Consider the following 19894-nt stretch of genomic DNA (forward strand, 5'->3'; position numbering starts at 1 on the left):
CGCTGTCCATGCATTCTGTAAGATTTGAATCACAGGTCACACACACATTACCCAAAGGGTCTTTGGAGTTGTAAGGCTTTTTAATCAGAGAGCTACAGTTTAAGCATAATCAGGTATTACTACAGTACATGCAATTGAAATAGATACAGTAGACATACAACCCGTGACAGATGAGGGCGATCTACGGCCCTGGAATGGAACGAAATGGACGGTGAGGCAGTATGGTGGTCTCGGATTGGGTGGATTCCTGCAGTCTGCTGCAGCGGTCACTTCCGTTGAATCATCCCTCAAGCTGTTAGGCCGCAGCCACCTCGGGGAAGCCTTCCCCCTTAACTACCTGTTTTCCTCTCTCGGTCATCTGTTTTTATACCTTTTTTTCGATGACAGCCCCCTCCCAGCCTCATGAGGTCATTTTCCTCCTTATTTCTGTTCTAAAGGTCTTGTTGCCCTCTTGTAGACAGCTTGTTTATCCTACAGCTCCTTGCTGCATCCCTTATCAGGCCTAGCTATGCCCACTCGAAGGCTTGTTTTTGTGTTCTGACCTCATAATTCAGCTCTCTGTACAGCTGTTTTTCTGACATAACTGGAATCTTTCTGTGTCATCAACGTAGGCAAACTGCTGCTCTAGGGAACCCGTAACAGACTATTATTTCTTTTAATCCACGATTTCTTACAATTTGTATCATCTCTTTTAGTTAGAATGAATGCATACGTCATGCCTGATTTGCACAATAGGTTATCTTTTAATTAACTTCAGCTCCTTTGTTGCATTCATGGTCGATCTGGGTAGATCCTGCTTAAATGTTCATTCTAGTCAGGCTGATTACCTGAAAAAAAATCAGGTTTTGCCGTTAGGATCATTAAAACCGGGGGTTCATTATAGTGAAGATAAACTGTATTTGCTATTAACTTTGTCTATCATTCTATCCAACACTAGGTGGCACTGCTGTTCCTCTAAACTCCACTGTCCACATCAAAAGCAAAAGCAAAATACTGCAAAATCTGAAATAAAAACAGAAAATGCTGGAAATACTCAGGTTAGGCATCATCTGTGGAGAGATAAACAGAGTCAACGTTTCAGGTCGATGACCCTTTGTCAGAAAAAGTTCAAGATATTACAAAATAACAACAGAAAATGCTGGAAAAAACTCAGCAGGTCAGGCAACATCCGTGGAGAGAAATTTGAGTTGACGTTTCGGGTCGAAACCCTTTTTCAAAACTGGAAAGAAAAGAAAATAGATCGAAGGCAGGGCTGCGATCGAACAAAAGAAGTGAAAGAGACAATAAAAGGTATTCGAAACCAGACGAGATGGTAATAGGCCGGTGGAGACAAAAGACAGCTGAGATTAGGTGTGAAGTGTACTGGCAGGTAAGAGACAGCTGCCAGGTGGGAGAGAGAAACAAAAGGAAAGGGGGGGGGGGGGGGGGAAAAGGAAGACCCGAAACAAAGGGATGGAAAAGTAAAAAAGTAATAGGGGCCGAGGTTATGATCTGAAATTGTTGAACTCGATATTGAGTCCGGGAGGCTGCAAAGTGCCTAATCGGAAGATGAGGTGCTGTTCCTCAAGTTTACGTTTCACAGTACTACACTTCACACCTAATCTCAGCTGTCGTTTGTCTCCACCGGCCTATTACCATCTCATCTGGTTGCGAATACCTTTTATTGTCTCTTTCACTTCTTTTGTTCGATCGCAGCCCTGCCTTCGATCTATTTTATTTTATTTCCAGTTTTGAAAAAGGGTTTCGACCCGAAACGTCAACTCAAATTTCTCTCCACGGATGTTGCCTGACCTGCTGAGTTTTTCCAGCATTTTCGGATTTCCAACATCTGCAGTATTTTGCTATCGAGATATTACAAGTTTTGAGCAAGTGCAGAGGCAGGGGGCGAGAGGGGAGGAAAGAACAAAAGGGAAGGTCTGTGATTGGGTGGAAGGCAGGAGAGAGTGAATGACAAAAGGGATGATAGTACAAAGCAAAAGGAGGTGATAATGGGACAAGTAAAGAAACAAAAGATAGGTCTAGAAGAGGTGTAAATGGGAATAGCAGAATCATCAACAGCTGCCGAGCAAAAAAATGGGGACAGAGGTTCTGATCTGAAATTGTTGAACTCGATGTGAGTTAGGGGGAGAAATTGAAGGCTTACAGCTGAGATTCCACTTCCATATTCTATGCACAAGAACATCTACTTCCACTTCAGTTAACGGCGACCAGTGCACCTACCCCATCTGACACTAAAACCCTCGTGTGTCTAATGTTTATCACCTCCAGCATCTATTACTCCAAAATAACAACAGAAAACGCTGGAAAAACTCAGCAGGCCGAGCAACATCCGTGGAGAGGGAAACAGAGTCAACGTTTCGGGTCGAAACCCTTCAACAGAACTGTAGGGGGTTTTGCACAGGCGTGTTCGGGTCAGTCAGCTTTGCCTGACTACCTTCCTTGAGCAGTTTGAATCACTCGCCCCCTGGGTTCTGGACACTGGACTTAGATACAGGCAGCGATACAGAGAAGACTCGAGTAGACAGGTGGTTCGGTGCAAACAAAACCAAGATTTTTATTGAAGAGGAAAACTTGATACAATCTTATGGAAAAATTTTAGTGTACACTTCTACAGGCAAAAATTACAAGAGTCATAATAATACTATACTTATACAGGGAATGGGGAACACACGGCACATCGAGGGAAAACAACTATCTTAACAATCCCCTTATCTTTATCCCACCCCCTATACCTAACTAGGTTAAGCTATGAGGGGTCAGAATTCATGCTCACCAATCAAAAGGTTTTTTTTAGACTCAAAATAGCGGTTGGGTTCGGGGTTCGCTCTTGGGTGCTCTCTGGAGCCTGCCGTCGTCACGTGGGCTCCGGGTGCTGCAAGGGCGTTGTCCAGGTTCGAGTACCCCAAAGTTAAAGTCTCTACTTGGGTACTTTACCTTGCAGGGATGGTCCTTCGTCGACAGCTTGAGTTTGCATGAAGGTAGTCGCAGGTCGGCTGAGGCTGAAGGCCCGATGATTCGAAGCCTACCTTCAGTTGGCCTTCCCTCCTCGTTGCGTCTCGCTTCGCCTGGCCTGAATTGCCCGTGTTCGCCCGACCCGGTGTCGGGGCGAGCCCAGATAGAGTGAGAGAGGGCACAGGCAAAGGCCAGGGGGTAAGCACGGGACAGGGGAAGACCAGCAGCCACGAGGGCGAGGGGCCGAAGAGCCGGGGAGCGGCAGTACCGACACCAGCACAGCAGCAGAGCAGAGCAGGAGTTCACCGATTGCTACCTGGGGGCCTTCAATTATACCTTCGTCGAAAAACCCTTATCTGCGCGCCAAATCAGGTTAGTTCTTTATTTTAACTAGCCCGCCAAAATTAAAACAATGGTAGCAATCTATACTGACGGTTTTTAGATGGCCGGTAATTGCATCTACCGGCCCGATAATTGACTCGTATTGTCCTGAAAGTCCTTGATGGGCTTGATGGATGTGCTTAATCTGTTTCCGATTATGTATGCAGACTGTTTGATGGCTTTAACTGTAGGCCTCATTGAATTTAGATCTGTCTCCAATTCGGTCTAATACGTAATTCACAGTTCTGTCTGGGTCCCAAAACACAAACTTCTTTTCACAGGAAACCTGCAGCCTTAGTTTCGATTTCCCCCAAACTGTCTGTGCTGCAGAATCCATTTTGGAGACCCGTAGGCTTTCTGCCATGAGGCACGGACGCTGTTGAATCCGTGATTCTTAAAGTATGATGTTTTCCAATAACTACACGGAGGCTGTAACTTAACAATCAACAGGTGTTTACTGGAGGAGGGTAGTCTAAAGACTGACAGTACAGAGGCATGCTCAAGGCTTATATACAGGTGTGGTCACTGCTGGTACTACAGTATACAGGAGCTGTAAAAGTAGTTCTCTCTTAAAGGTACATACACTACAATACCTCCCCTTTTAGATTAGCAGTACCCATAATGTTCAAATAACAATTAACACTTTAACATGCACATTAAACTGAAATAGTCCATTTATAGATTCAGGCTTTGGGGCGGCTTCCTGATCCTTTTTGGATAGCGCCTTTCCTGAGGTTCTTGTTCTTGTTGCGGAGGCGATTCTGGTCCCTTTTCGTCGGTTATTTAATCAGTTTCCACTGCTACTGTTTCTGAGGTAGATGCTACCGGTATGTCGGGTTCATCCCCAGGGACGCGAGACATGGGGTTGACTCGTTCCTGTGACGCTAAGATCTGGTCGACGTGGCGTCTCACAATGTTAACCCCGACATCCACTGTGTACATTAATAGCCCCTGCCGTGTGCATATCGTTCCGGGTTGCCATTTCTCTGTTCGGTAGTCACGGGCCAAGACTGGTTGTCCTACATTGAAGCTCCTTGTCGGCTTCTCATTGATGTGCTGGAATTGTTTATCCTCAACATTTCTTTGCACATTTGGTCTGAGCAAATCCAGACGAGATCTCAACCTTCGGTTAAAGAACATCATGGCCGGGGTCTGGTTGGTAACTGCATGTGTCGCATTTCTGTAGGCCAACAGGAAATTGTCCACTTTATGCTGTAGTGGAATTTCATCATCGCACATAGCCTTTATTGCCTTTTTAAAGGTTTGTACGAACCTCTCAGCCAATCCATTTGTGGCTGGATGATACGGGGCGGATGTGCAATGCCTTACCCCATTCCTTCTCATAAATTTCCAAAACACTTCGGACACAAACTGTGGTCCATTATCAGAGCAAATCTGCTCTGGCAAGCCGTTCCTGGCAAATATGGTCCGTAGGACTGCAATCGTTTTCTCTGTAGTGGTTGAGGACATTTTTATCATCTCAGGCCATTTCGAGTGAGCATCCACTGCTATTAAGAACATTGAGTCCATGAATGGACCAGCAAAATCAATATGCACCCGTTGCCATGGAGAGGAGGGCCACTCCCATGGGTGTAGAGGGGCATGTGGTGGTGCATTTTGGACCTTCTGGCATCCTGAGCAGCTCTTGGTTAGGTCCTCGATTTGTTGATCGATCCCCGGCCACCACACATAAGCCCTAGCAAGGCTTTTCATTTTCACCCCTCCCAGATGACCTTCGTGAAGCTCATTGAGCACTCTCTCCCTTAACTTGGGTGGAATTACCACTTGGGATCCACACATCACTGTCCCCTGGCATACTGACAGCTGTTCTCTTCTGGATGAGAATGCTGGCAACAGTGAGTCGCCATGTGTTGGCCATCCCCTCACCGTCAAATCATATACCTGAGACAGTGTCGGATCATTGCGGGTCTCCTTCTCTATAGCCACGTTAGTTACTGGCAATCGTTCAATTATTGACGAATAAAATATCTCGATAGGGTCCACTGCTGGTGCTTCCTGCACAGTCGGCAGTGGCAGGCGTGACAGCCCATCAACGTTTCCATGCTGTTTCGTGCCTTTATATTCTATTTCATATTGGTTCGCCCCTAGAAAAAGGGACCATCTTTGTAACCGTTGTGCAGTCATCACCGGAACACCCTTCTTTGGATTGAAGATGGAGACAAGTGGTTGGTGGTCAGTCAGCAAGGTGAACTTCTGCCCATGCAGATAGTGGTTGAATTTTTTTACTCCCCATACTAGGCTGAGGGCCTCCCTGTCAATCTGGGTGTAGTTGCGCTCGGCTGAGGTTAGTGACCGAGACGCAAAGGCTACTGGCCTCTCCAACCCGTCTGGGAATTTGTGCGACAGCACCGCTCCAATACCATAGGGTGATGCATCATATGCCAACCGAATTGGTAGTGCTGGGTTGAAATGGGCCAGCACCTCTTTTGATGTGATCAATTCTTTGCACTTCTGGAAAGCTCGTTTACATTCGTCATTCCACTTCCATGGTACCCCCGTTTGCAGTAGGGTGTTCAGTGGGTGTAATACTGTAGACAAATTTGGTAAGAACTTATGGTAGTAGTTTACCAGCCTGAGGAACGACCTCAGTTGTGACACATTTTCCAGTGCTGGAGCCTTGACTACTGCCTCAATCTTCTCTGGGGACTTATGTAACCCCTCTTCATCAATAATGTGGCCACAATACGAGATCTGCTTCTGGAAAAACTCGCACTTGTGGCGATTAGCTCATAGCCCATATTCCTTTAATCTAGTGAGCACCTTCTCCAGGTTGGCGAGGTGATCACTGTCATTTTCGCCCGTGACCAGGGTGTCGTCCAATTAACACTGGGTCCCTGGAATCCCTTGCAGGACTTGATCCATTGCCCTTTGCCAAATAGCCGGAGCCGATGCTACCCCGAACACCAGCCGGTTGTATTGGTAGAGACCTTTGAGTGTTGATCGTGAGGTATTGTTTCGAGGCTTCTTCTACCTCCATTTGCAAGTACGCCTGGGCCAGATCAATTTTGGTGAAGCGTTTACCTCCAGATAGCGAGGCGAAAATATCCTCAATCCGTGGAAGCGGATATTGTACCGTGTGAAGGACTGGGTTCACTGTCACCTTAAAATCCCCACAGATGCGGACCTTCTTTGGTTCCCCAGGCGTATTACTCAACGACCTCTTCATTACAGGAACGATGGGTGTAGCCCACTCGCTCCAGTCTACTTTGAACAGTACTCCTGAACGTTCCAACCCTCCCAGCTCTGCTTCGACGGCTGATCGGATTGCATAAGGCACCGTCTGGCCTTGAAAAACTTTGGGCTTGCATTTTCCTCTACTTTAATCGTTGCTGTTATGCCTTTTACTGTTCCGAGTCCCTCCTGGAACACTTCTTGTGCGTCAGTTAGCATTTTTGACAGTCGTCCAGGTGTGACATCGTCATCCTTTTTGGCCTCAACCTTCAGTGCCTGTATGGAATGCCAATCTAATTGTATCTTCCGGACCCATTCACATCCTCGTAGTGGTGGTCCTCCATCTGGCAATACATATAGGTCCATTTTAGGTATTTCCTGGCCTTTATATATCACTTTCACCCTTACTTTTCCTTTGGGGTAGACTTTTTGCCCCGTGTAAGTCTTCAAGACAATCTCTGTAGCTTTCAAGGGTATATGTGAAAATAGCCGCTTGTAGTCCCTTTGGTTTATGACTGTTTGGGCTGATCCTGTGTCCAATTCCATTTTCACTTGGACTCCGTCTATCTTGAGTGTGACCCAGATAGTCTGGTGATCCTCCATTTTGGTTACCTTATGTAGTTTCAGACAACCCAGCTCCTTGCTTCTGGAGTCTGTATCGCTTTTCTGTTCGTCTGAACTACTGTCCATCACCTTATGTACCTTTTTGTACTTCTCCTGTGGAGATTTCTTGCTGTTGGTTTTCTTCCCTGACCTGCAGACTCTTGCTATGTGTCCTGCTTTTCCACACTGTCTGCACACTTGGTCCTTGAACCAACAATCCTTCTGGTCGTGTGTTGTTCTGCCGCAGCGAGAACACTTCCCTGCTCCATATGACATTTCATTGGTGCCACATTCTTGCGGTCTCCATTGTATCTCTGCAGCGCCCCGTGCGGCTGCTTCGTGTGATACTGCTATGCTGAAAGCCTTGTCCAGCTTAAGATCCTTTTCTGATAGAAGCCGTTTCTGGGTTCCTTCACTTTGAAGCCCACACACAAACTTGTCCCTTAACGTATCTGCTAGTCCCACTCCAAACTGGCAGTGTTTCGATAGCTTGCGCAGTTCCGTTAAGTACTCAGCATTACTTTCGTCTTTATGCTGGTTCCTTTTGTGGAACTTAAATCTTTCTGCTATCAGCAGCGGTGTGGGGTTTAAGTGGTCCTGTAGGATTTCTACTATGCCTTTGAAATTCTTATCCACGGGCTTCTCTGGGGTTATTAGGTTTCGCAGTAAACCATAAGTTTTTGCACCCATGGAATTTAACAAAACCAGTGCTTTCCTAGCATCTGGCACTTCATTCGCCCTGCAGTACACCTCAATGCGTTCCACATATGTCGCCCAATCTTCGGCTTCATTGTCAAACGCAGTGATACTGCCACTCTTCGGGATCCCTGGGTGTGATTTAACTGTCTAAAATGGCGTCTCCCGTGCTCTCCCTTCTTCTCCGCTGGCACAAAATGGCGTCTCCCGCGCTTTCCTTTCTTCCCGCGCTCGCCCTTCTTCTCCGCTGCGGCTTCTAAAAATGGCGTCTCCCACGCTCTCCCTTCTTCTCCGCGGCTCAATGGCGTCTCCCGCGCTCTCCCTTCGGATGCTGTTCAGCCCTTGAGCCCTGGCTGTGCTCTGCGCATTCTCCTGTGCGCCTTTCCCATTGCCGCCGCTCGGTCCTGAACCCGGCTGCTGCTTTACCCTCTCTCTCCGTTTTGTTTTTCCTCGACGCCGCTCGGTTTTCAACCCCCGGCTGCGCCCTGTGCGCTTCACCCTCTCTCTTACCCCGTCGACACTGCCGTCAGTCGGCTCCAGCCGCCGCTGTCCGGGAATGGTCTGCGCTGTACCTGTTGCCAGTCTGTTGCTGGATCGTCGTGGCTGGGGAACCAAGCCTGGCTCTCAACGCCTCCCCTGCGATGTTCACTCTGCCGGATGATTGGGTGGTTGCTCGTGGTCGACGCCCGTGCTTCTGGCCTCGACTTTCTTCCACCGCCCTCCCGGAGCGAATCCTTGAAGGGAAATGCAGAGTTGCAGGTAGATTCGAATCGACCTCGTCGCCACTGTTGAATCCGTGATTCTTAAAGTATGACGTTTTCCAATAACTGCACGGAGGCTGTAACTTAACAATCAACAGGTGTTTACTGGAGGAGGGTAGTCTAAAGACTGACAGTACAGAGGCATACTCAAGGCTTATATACAGGTGTGGTCACTGCCGGTACTACAGTATACAGGAGTTGTAAAAGTAGTTCTCTCTTAAAGGTACATACACTACAGACGCCATCTTGGGTACCCTTTTTAATTTCAAAATGTCCACGCAGGGTCCCTTTTATCGATAATAACCTTCGGGGAGATGCACAAGTTTTGCAAATCTTACAGAACTGAGAAAAAAAGGCAGAAAATGAAAGATCAAAAGGCAGTTTGGGGGCTGGGAAATGGGGGAGGGGATGAAAGAAGAGACATTAAGAGATATTCAAGGCGAGATAGTAATAGGACAGGTAAACAAAGGCTCCATATGAAGTGTGAAATGCGCTGGCAGAGTGAGACAGCTGCCATGTGGGAAAGAGAAAAAAGGAAAAGGCACAAACCAAAAGTGTGGATAAAAAATGTAAAAATATAATAATAGGGGCCGAGGTTATGATCTGAAATTGTTGAACACGATATTGAGTCCGGAAGTCTGTAAAGTGCCTAATCGGAAGATGAGGTGCTGTTCCTCGAGTATACACTGAGCTTCCGTGGAACAATGCAAGAGGCCGAGGATGGTGAGGTCCGAGTGGGAATGGGGCAGTGAATTAAAATGACAGGCGACCGGAAGTTCATGGTCAGCCTTACGTTCTGAACGGAGGTGTTGCGCAAAGCGGTCATCCAATCTGCATTTGGTCTCTCCAATGTAGAGGAGACCACATCGTGAGCAGCGAATACAGTATGCTAGATTGCAAGTACAACAAGTCAGTCGCTGTTTCACCTGGAAGGGGTGTTTGGGGCCCTGGACAGTGGGAAGGGGGGGGAGGTATATGGGTAGGTGTTGCATCTCCTCTGCTTGCACGGGAAGGTGCCGGGTGAAGGGGTGATAGAGGAGTGGACTATGGTGTCTCGGAGGGAGCGGTCCCTACGGAATGCTGAAAGGGGAGGGGAAGATGCGTTGGAGGTGCCTCCAATTTCCACCCTTCCCTCACCTTCACATGGTCCATCTCCGACTCTTCCCTTCCCTTCCTCGACTTCTCCATCTCCATGGATAGGTTATTGACCAACATTCACTACACGCCCACTGACTCCCACAGCTACCTGGACTACACTTCCTCCCACCCCGCCTCCTGTAAGGACTCTATTCCATTCTCCCAGTTTCTCTGTCTCTGCCGCATCTGCTCCGACGATGCCACCTTCCACACCAGTGCTTCCGACATGTCTTCCTTTTTCCTCAACCGAGGATTGCACTCTACCGTGGTTGACACGGCCCTCGACCGGGTCCGTTCTATTTCCCGCACTTCTGCCCTCACCCTGGCCCCTCCCTCCCGGAACCACGATAGGGTTCCCCTTGTCCTCACCTTTCACCCTGCCAGCCTCCACATTCAACGGATCATCCTCCACCATTTCCGCCACCTCCAACATGATCCCACCACCAAACGCATCTTCCCCCTCCCCTTTCAGCATTCCGTAGGGACCGCTCCCTCCGAGACACCCTAGTCCACTCCTCTATCACTCCCAGCATCCCTTCCCCTTCGCCCAGCACCTTCCTGTGCAAGCGCAGGAGATGCAACATCTGCTCATATACCTCCCCTCTTCCCACTGTCCAGGGCCCCAAGCACCCCGTCCAGGTGAAACAGCGATTTACTTGTACTTTTTGCAATCTAGTATACTGTATTCGCTGCTCACGATGTGGTCTCCTCTACATTGGGGAGACCAAACGCAGATTGGGTGACCGCTTTGCGGAACACCTCCTTTCAGTCCGTAAGGCTGACCCTGAGCTTCCCGTCGCCTGTCATTTCAATTCACCGTTCCATTCCCACTCAGACCTCGCCGTCTGCGGCCTCTTGCATTGTTCCACGGAAGCTCAGTGTATACTCGAGGAACAGCACCTCATATTCCGATTAGGCACTTTACAGCCTTCCGGACTCAATATCGAGTTCAACAATTTCAGATCATAACCTCGGCCACTATTATATTTTTTATCCACACTTTTGGTTTGTGCCTTTTCCTTTTTTTTTCTCTCTCCCACATGGCAGCTGTCTTTCACTCTGCCAGCGCATTTCACACTTCATCTAGAGCCATTGTTTGTTTGTTTACCTGTCCTATTACCATCTCGTCTCACCTTGAATATCTCTTCTTTCATCCCCTCCATTTCCCAGCCCCCAAACTGCCTTTTAATCTGTTTAATTTCCTGCCTTTTCTTCTCAGTTCTGTAGAAGGGTTTCGACCCGAAACGTTGACTCTTTCTCTCTCCATGGATATTGCCTGGCCTGCTGAGTTTTTCCAGCATTTTCTGTTATTTCAGATTTCCAGCATACGCAGTATTTTGCTATTTTTCCAATGCTGTTTGACTGACTCCCATCCTTCACCCTCCGTAAACTTCAGCTCGTCATAAATTCTGCTGCCTGTGCACTATTCCCACCTTCCTATCGCTCCTGTCTTCACTGACCTACATTAGCTATTGGTCCCCATATACTTCAAATTTTTATTCTTATCCTTGTAATTAAAGAAAAGCCTTGCACTTATATAGCGCCTTTCACAACCTCAGGGCGTTCCAAAGTGCTTCACAGCCAATGAATTACTTTTGAAGTGTAGTCACTGTTGTAATGTAGGAATCCCTCTATAGCCTCACCCTTCCCCATCTCCGTAATTGCCAATACTTCATGCTTATCCTCCAATTCGAGCTCGTTATTGTTCGCACCTCATCTCTAACTGCCCTCTTACTGTTGAAGTACTGAAAAGTATTTCGGCCCATTATTTAGCACCTGCAGATTTGTTTTTTTCCATGTCTCTCTTTGCCCCTCTAATCACCCTTGTAATAGTATGTTTCTACATGTACCAGTGCTCATCCCAGTGAACCCCATCCTTTTTCTCCCTGCAGGCTCACCCATCACCTTGTCTTTGCTGATGATCATCTCCCATGATTACATCCCTCCATGGAGTCACTCGCCCCCTCTCTCTAACCTTCTCCAGCCCGTCACCCCACGGTCAGCTGTTTTCAGGCTCCACACTCTACAATTCACTCCTTCGACACTTCTTAAGACCCTAGTTAATACCCCAGTCTTTAACCAAGTTTTTGGTTATGTCTAATCTCTTCGCCTTTTGGTCGGCATCCATTTTTTCTCGTGTCTTTAAGCACCTTCGGATTTTTTTCCAACATTAATGGCGCTATACAAATGCAAGTTGTTGTTGAAACATATGGTAGTAGTAACAACAGTCTGGGGGAGGATTAAATAGGTAGGAGCAGCAGGTTAAGCTTCACTAGTAGCATTCCTTGCAGACGCAGTAATGTTGACGTGCAGCTCAAATTTCCAGAATGAACGTGGAGGTCATAATCTTGAGTTTGCTTGATCTCCTTTAGTGTTCAAATGGGTAAATTCTGGTATAGCGTAAGTCATCCACATGAACCCTATTGATCTGCATAGCTTGGCTATATCGAGTCCAGGAGCAAGAAACTGATTTTCTGTACAGCCTTACACACATGCTTACTTTGTAAAAAAACTTGCATTTATAGAGCACTTTTCATGACCACCAGACGTCCCAAAGCGCTTTACAACCAATGAAGTACTTTTTGAAGTGAAGTCACTGTTGCAATGTAAGAAACGCAGCAGCTAATTTGCGCACAGCAAGCTCCCACAAGCAGCAATGTGATAATGAGCAGATAATCTATTTTAGATGTTGATTGAGGGATAACTATTGGCTGGGACACCGGGGATATCTCCCCTGCTCTTCATCAAAATAGTGCCATACGATCTTTTACGTTCACATGAGAGCAGTAGGGGCCTTGGTTTAACGCCTCATCCGAAAGACAGCACCTCAGACAGTGCAGCACACCCTCAGCACTGCACTGGAGTGTCAGCCTAGATTTTTGTGCTGAAGTCTCTGGAGTGGGACTTGAACCCACACCTCGGACTCGGAGGCGAGTGTGCTCCCCCCACGGAGCCACAGCTGGCAAAGCACTGAAGCAGCCTAATAGAAACAAACTTTTGAAGATTCCCAATCTCCCACCAGTTGTCCTAACCATCCTCACCACTTGCTTCTAATGTAGATTAGGTGCAATCACTGTCGAATGGGTTAAAGCTGCAGTAAATTTTTAATATGATGCTCTAGGTGCACAGCATGTTGTAACAGGCCCAATTAAAACAGATGCTCTTTTACAAGTACATAATCTGGCTTAAACATGAATATCAGCATGACAGGAATAGATCACACCTGACACAAAAACACAAGATTTGCTGCAGATAACTTTTAATTAGAAAATATATTAGGCACATCATCTATCCAGATTTACAGAGTACAAAATTATCCACAGAAAACAGTGAGAAATTTACATCCCTTCACATATACTTTTTATTTAAAAAAAATCAAGTCCCTTTTAGTAATCTTGACAGCAGTTATTTTTTTAAAAATCCAAATTTTCTATCCTCTCTCTCATGTTCGCCTAACCCCATCATCAGCAAAGTACATACAAGTTTCACACAGTGCCTCACAAAACATTTCTTTAAGGCCATCTCTGCAACAGCATTTCTTAACCTCTGGCATAATTAGAACTTCAAATCCAGAGTCTTAAGCAAATGAATAAAAGTCCTTCAAAACAGTATGCACAATTTCATAACACGATGGTTAAGAGCCTTGGTTTCCACCAAGATCCTACAGACTAGTGGTAGGGGGGCAGTATAGATTTTTCCCCATCCCACTCCTCTTTACTATGTTCCATTTGCACTTTGATTAATGTCAACATAAACTAATACTGGTGCACCTTAACAGATAACTAACATTTCAGGGCCTGCTGAGCAGGTTATGGCCATTAACATTTTTTTTGTTGTAAAGCCAAGAATGTGTCAAAAAACGTGGAGGCAAGAGTGAAAAAAGGTCATTCAGCTATCTTCCTAATACGTTCAAAAATAAATACCAATTACCAACATCATCTTTTCCTTTCTCCATCGTCATACCTAGAAAAGTTAGATTAATGTCTGCCATCATAAACCTAAAGCGATATCCTGGGACAGTCACTTACCATCTCTCCATAGGACACTGGCTGAAGACTGTTAGCTTCTCCAGCAGAGGAGGAAGAGTGATTACAAGGTGCCAGCACAGAATGGAGCACCCATTCTGAATGCCACTACCCTACTAAGTGCATTAGTGATGGACAGAAACACACTTTACAAAAAGTCACAAAACAATTTACTGGACTCAGCTTTCTGAATTTATTAAAATCAGATCGAAGCAACTTAAAGTATTCTATCAAACTTTTTAATATCATGTGGTAAAAGGCAAAAAAAAAGTATTCTAGGAATGAGATATGCTAGATGTTGGTGCCTACATATTCCCTTCCATGTTTGGAAATGATTGGATTACAGTATCACTTCAGTTAAAATGGAGTTGAAAGCGGATCTCTGTAGGGCAGTGTCTGAGACAGACTCAGTGCTCTTGAGGATTCGCCATAGCTAGACACATCGATTCAGGTGGACATGCATCATACCAGAGCAATCGAGTGGAAAACACTTCCAAATGCTGCCAAGGTAGTTATTTTACATCTACAGACCAAAAGGGACTGTCTATTTTATAGCCATAAATAAAAGGCCCCTTGTTGGAACAAAAAATGTACTCCATTCTCTTCTCAGGAAGTTTAGGGAACTGCATCGAAATAAAAAAGGACACATTAAGATGTGGTGGTTTACAATGATAGGATAAATGAACACAAACTCTATGCCCAGATTGTTGGATCATGTTTTGTAAACCTGCTATCCACCTCATGCCCATGTAACCTTGTTAAATGTTTCTAAATGTACAGGTGAAAGAGACCAGGAACACCATACAAAAGACTACGAAGGCTGGTTGCATGTTCAATACTTGGACATACTGTGCGAGAGCACTGTTGGTTTAGGTCATATACATAGCATCAGCACTTGTTCCAGTACAGGCTATACAATTACAATTGGAGTATTTCAGTCGTAATTATACACCCACCCCTACATCCATCAATCAGACTATTCATTGTTCCTGTTAACATAAGTTAGTTATTGCTGCTTAACTGCACCTTAACATTAAGGAATGTTAGTATGTGCTGAATGCAGCAAAGGAATAAAAAAAGTCAATGCTTTACTGTCTGAAAATGCTACTGATGTTAGTAGCACTGGGAGACATAGGTGTCAAGATATCCTTAAAACAGCTTACAAATACAGCCAAAAAAAATCAGAATACACCACTACTCATAGAAATGACTGAATAGATAAAATGTATTGTGATAAGTGTCGATATCACCACTTGTACCAATAAAGACATGGATGGGCAGGTATAGCTCTGGTATGTGCAGAGTAGTAATTTAACAACAGCGTGGCTAAGGAAATACCCACTCTACTTTGGCTGAGAGGCAGAGATAGGGAACTCATTCAGTGCCCATTCTCTACCACAAAATGTTCCTGGGCCAGCTGGCAGGCACACACACAGACACACACACATTGGGTAACTATATACTTCCTGAAATTTAACACTGCAATACACATAAACCGAGAGCAACAGACTGACTATGAAAGTAACTAAACAAAAAGATCACACAGATTAGCTACATAATGGGGTGTAGGCCCCGCACGCATGGTAGTTAAAGCACAGCACAACTAAATTCAATGTATCAACATCAGTCCAGCATTAAGTAACCCCACCACCCCATTACTGTTCCACAGATAGGAATGTAGAGAGTGCAACTCGCCATTAAAACAGATCTGTAATGAACTGGATCTTTGCCCTTTTGGGTATTGATCCTCACAGCTTCAAAAATAGAACATAATCTCAGTCACACAACACCTGAAGCAAAATTTCACCTTTTAAACACAACATAAAATTATTGGATAATAGAAGCATTTCTAAAATCTAAATTAGGAAAAAATGTATGCAAGTCTTGCCTTCAGAGAAAGGATTGGTGAAAAATTGTACTAGACGCTCCATACTACAGCACCTGTGGTAAAACATTAAAAATTAAATTTATCACTTCACATAAAATTCTAGATTTATTATAAAGACAGCGGCATGTGTGGCAGTACAGCTCTATGTTTACTGAAGCTTTAGTGCCAATATTCCCCAGCAAACTAACTAAGTTCTGAGTTGAGTAAAAGGGTTAAATCAGAAGGGCCAATTTTATTCCTAGAAGTTAGGATACTGAAAGCTGACAATATTTTAGATATGATCTCAACAAGTTATACAAATGCCCTTGAGAAGTCTCTTGTACTTCGAGCTCTGTTGACAACAGTTTCACATCGATTGGCTAATTGAAGCAAGGTCAATAATTACACAAAAATCTTTTGCTAATGCACATTTATTGTGTAGACATGTTCCAATGTGCATTACTTTATCGACAATAAAATCAGTGACATTCATTACCCCATTTACTTAATTTGTTTAGATCCCTTTGGATGCTTTAATTCTGACATTAGTAACCTGACCACATTGTTTTGAGAAATTGAATTACTATAGCTCCCTCTTCCATACTGTTTCTGATGACTCGATAAGGGCACCACACTGCCCTCTACCAGAACATTTTTCATTTGTCTGCACCTTCTTTCGCTGCCAATTTTCAATCAATTTAGCAAATTTGCTATTAATTCCATGAGCCTTAACAGTCCTTAAAAGATACAGAAAATTCAAACTGGTAATATCTATTACATAGTTCCTGTTCAATAATTCAGTCACCGCCTCAAAGTTTCAGATAATTTGAGACAGAACCTATTGCTTATTGTGAAAGTGCATGTAGAAAAATACCACTAAAAAATAAACAAGAATCTGGGTTTTATACATAGCAGCATTGACTATAAAAGCAAGGAAGTGTATATTTGTACAAACCAGTCATCAGGCCAAAGCTAAAGCTCAGGACACTCCCATTAAAAAGGATATTAGAGCCATGGCAAGGTTACAGTGAAGATTCACTAGAATTACATCAGTAAATGAGAGATTATACTGATTAAGACAGTCTTGAAAAATGGGGACTTTTTTCAGTGGAACAGTGAAGTTAAGACACCCACTGGATTGAAGAGAGGTTTTCAAAATTCTGAAAGGTTGAGAGTAGTGAAAGAGTAAATTGTTTCTACAGGTTGGCAAATGGTAATAAGGGGTCATCACAAGAGTGGCAATGGAAAACTTAGAAGAATTCTACCCACCCTCACATAGTGGGTGATTTACAACATGGAATGCTTTACAAGTGCTTATTGAGGCGAGATTATCATTTGAAGGAAACTGAACAAGTAGTTTCAAATGAATATAAAAAGATAGGAAAATTAGATAACTAGTTGAAACTGAATAGCCTTTGTTGCTGTAATTTATATTATAGTATAGTACTTTTAAAGGATGAGGATATCCATGTCTGCAGCAAGTAGTCAAATATTCTTCCTCATTCAATCTCCATATTAAATTTAAATTTTACAGCACAGAAGGAAGCCATTCCCATCGTCCCAGTCCTGGTTATCTATGCACTTCGTCCCATTCCCCTAGCCTTTCAAATATTTATCCATTTCCCCGTTTAAAATTATTTTTGATTCTGATAGGGGATTCTATGTATTAACAACACTCTGCGTAAAAAGTGTGTCCAGACTTTCCTTCATAACCTTTAGTTACGGACTCACTGAGCAGCGGAAATAGTTGCCCCCAAGTTACCAGATCAAAACCCCTCATAATTGCTCTTAACCTTCTTTGCTTTAATGAGAAAAATAAGAGTCCTAGTTTCTCTAGTCTCTCATAACAAATCTTATATTCCTGGTATCACTTTAGCACCCTCTACGTGCGCATGACATCCGTCTTAAAATAAGGCACCCAAACTGGGCTATAATCTAACTAAATGAATAATTTTAACTCGTATTATGGCTTTTGAAACTTACCAACATTCAATGCTAGCCCGACTGGTCTAAAATTACCTGGTTTATTTTTGAGATTCATCAATTTTTCCTAGTCGTAGTTCCTTATCTACAGTTGTCCCCTCCAATGCTTCACCACTTCCTCCTCTTACCCTTTCATTCCTTCTAAAACACTTGTGAAAAGAGAGACAGAGTACTCATTCAGTATCTCCACCATGCCTTCGTACCTCATAAGATTTCTTTTACACCAGGCCTTACCCTTTCTTCAACTATAATATCCTTTACAATTTCCCTTGGTTATCTGATAGTCTTCAAAACTTTCCTTCACCATCCTATTTTCTGCTTTCCTTCTATGCACCACTTACATTTTCTTTTGTCAAATGCTGCTTTCATTTGAATTTCTCTACTCATCAAATGAATATCAAAGCAGCACAAATATCGCAAACAACTCTAAACCAAGGCACTCAAAGCACTTCTCATCCTGAACCGTTAGATCAAGATGCTGACACGTGGTAAAAAGTATGCAACTTATTCCTTGTAATTGCCTTGCAGGTAGCATTGAGATAAACATTTCTCCAACTTGACCAATTAAGTGATCATTACACAAATAGGCTCCAACATTCCCTTATAGTTTCTGTTCAGCAACAAAATACAGTCAGACCTATAAACCAATTGCTGAATTTGTGTTTAGCAGCAAGTTTGCTGAAGTTTCTGTCACCAGATAAAACAAACTATTCTGGATTAGCAAATGCCTTTTATTCCTTGCATCTGAAATGCTAAGGCTCCAATCAAATCACTAACAGTACTTTCTAATGTTGGGATATGTAGTCGATGGTGAAACTCGTTTTGCACATGGGACATCACAAAGGCATCTGCAACAGGCCAAGTAACGAGGACTAAGTCTTGGAGGCTGTGCGCAGGGACAGTTTCCAGTTTGATGGTATAGTATCATTTCAATATGGCAGGTCAAGGAAAAACGAAGAGGATTCCTTTCCTATGGTCACATTTCAGTATCTGAAGGGAAACCTGATCAAAAATGAGTGGACCATTGTCAATGCCACAAAACCCATTCAGTGGCGCTTTAAAGAGGTGCTCATGAAATCAAACTGCGCACTGCCTGAAAAGTAGAATCCAATCTTGGTTGAAAATGTATATACACAGAAGGCTCTCTGCAGTTCACAGTGGAGTAGTATGGAGTCTCTGATATACTGGAAATGTATTCACGCATATGCATACACGTGCATGTACTAATTCACAACTGCTATTTATACAACACATTCACAAATGGCAACAAAAAAAAAAAATCACAATAACCTTTATCAGCAGGAGGTGAAAAATCAAGAACACTTCGTTATAAATAAAAAAATCCTTCAAATTAGTGTTTCTTCCAGTGAAACTGTCCTGACTTCTCCCATTGGGTTAAGTCTCCAAAAATATACAGACAACTGAAGAGGCAGGAAAACAAGTGACCCGTGAACTGACCTGGGCACAACTCAAGAAATGGTGGCATGCCATGGTACAAGTGCACTTGGTTTCTATTTATTCTAAACCCTATGCATCCATTCATCCCTCCTGTCTTGGTCCTGCCCAGTTCATATAGCAGTTCACTAGTCGCACTCCTCGGATCACGGGCAACAGGGATTGTCAATAACCAGCATCACGTCAATCCCATAAACTTCAAGCAGGTCCATCAGGAAGGTGCGATCCCCCTGGGGGTCCAACCCCATACTCCTTACATGGTCAGCTGTCAGCGTTTTATCTTGGCACGCTGAAACTTCCAGCAACATCTGGAAGATGCGATTGTTCTGTTCCATGAAAAACCTGCAAGCAAAAGAAACCATCGGGGACAATATTAGCCAGCTTACTGGTCAAACAGCCTCAAGGCACAATGCAGGAGCAAGTCATTAAGGGGATGCCAGTTACAGAAAAATAAGGCTCAGAACTGACTTCTTTGTTGTGAGACAAATGCTCTGATTAGAGCCCTTCCAAGGTCTGTAAGAGAAACATTAAAGAGTTACAGACTAGACTAAGCAAATCCCTCTACATCAGCAAATAGAGCAGGAATGAATTACAGGAAACTTTCAATTTACCAGCACCTAAATAACCGTAAATCTCAGTTAACCGGCAAAATTCAGGAGTAGGTTCGGGTAAGTTTTATTACTTGCCTTCCTTGATCTGTTGCTGTGCAAGGGTGTGGCTGCAGCTGTTGCTAAGCTACAGAGATGCTTGGAACTTATGGCCATTGTTCTGAACCTGTGCAACAGGGTTTGTTGCTTTATACGGAGCTCTCAGCTCCGTATCTTTTACTACAGCTTTCGGTT

The 19894-nt window shown here is 44.2% G+C and overlaps 1 protein-coding gene across 3 annotated transcripts in view; it reads right to left on the reverse strand.

The window, feature by feature from the left end:
• Positions 1 to 12959: 12959 nt before the first annotated feature.
• The window catches only part of dennd11 (DENN domain containing 11), a 34307-nt gene continuing 27372 nt past the window's right edge, over positions 12960 to 19894 (reverse strand). For 2 of the 3 annotated variants that reach the window (XM_086009027.1, XM_086009028.1), the window contains exon 9: positions 12960 to 19394. In XM_086009027.1, the coding sequence (XP_085865153.1) occupies positions 19199 to 19394 (196 nt within the window). In that variant the 3' untranslated portion in view covers positions 12960 to 19198. The remainder of the gene's footprint in view (positions 19395 to 19894) is intronic. The other variant, XR_015081377.1, reaches the window with a different exon arrangement.

The sequence above is a fragment of the Somniosus microcephalus genome, chromosome 16 (genome assembly GCF_052327205.1).
Source record: "Somniosus microcephalus isolate GS21.2 chromosome 16, FLI_Smic_1.0, whole genome shotgun sequence".
Lineage (NCBI taxonomy): Eukaryota > Metazoa > Chordata > Chondrichthyes > Squaliformes > Somniosidae > Somniosus > Somniosus microcephalus.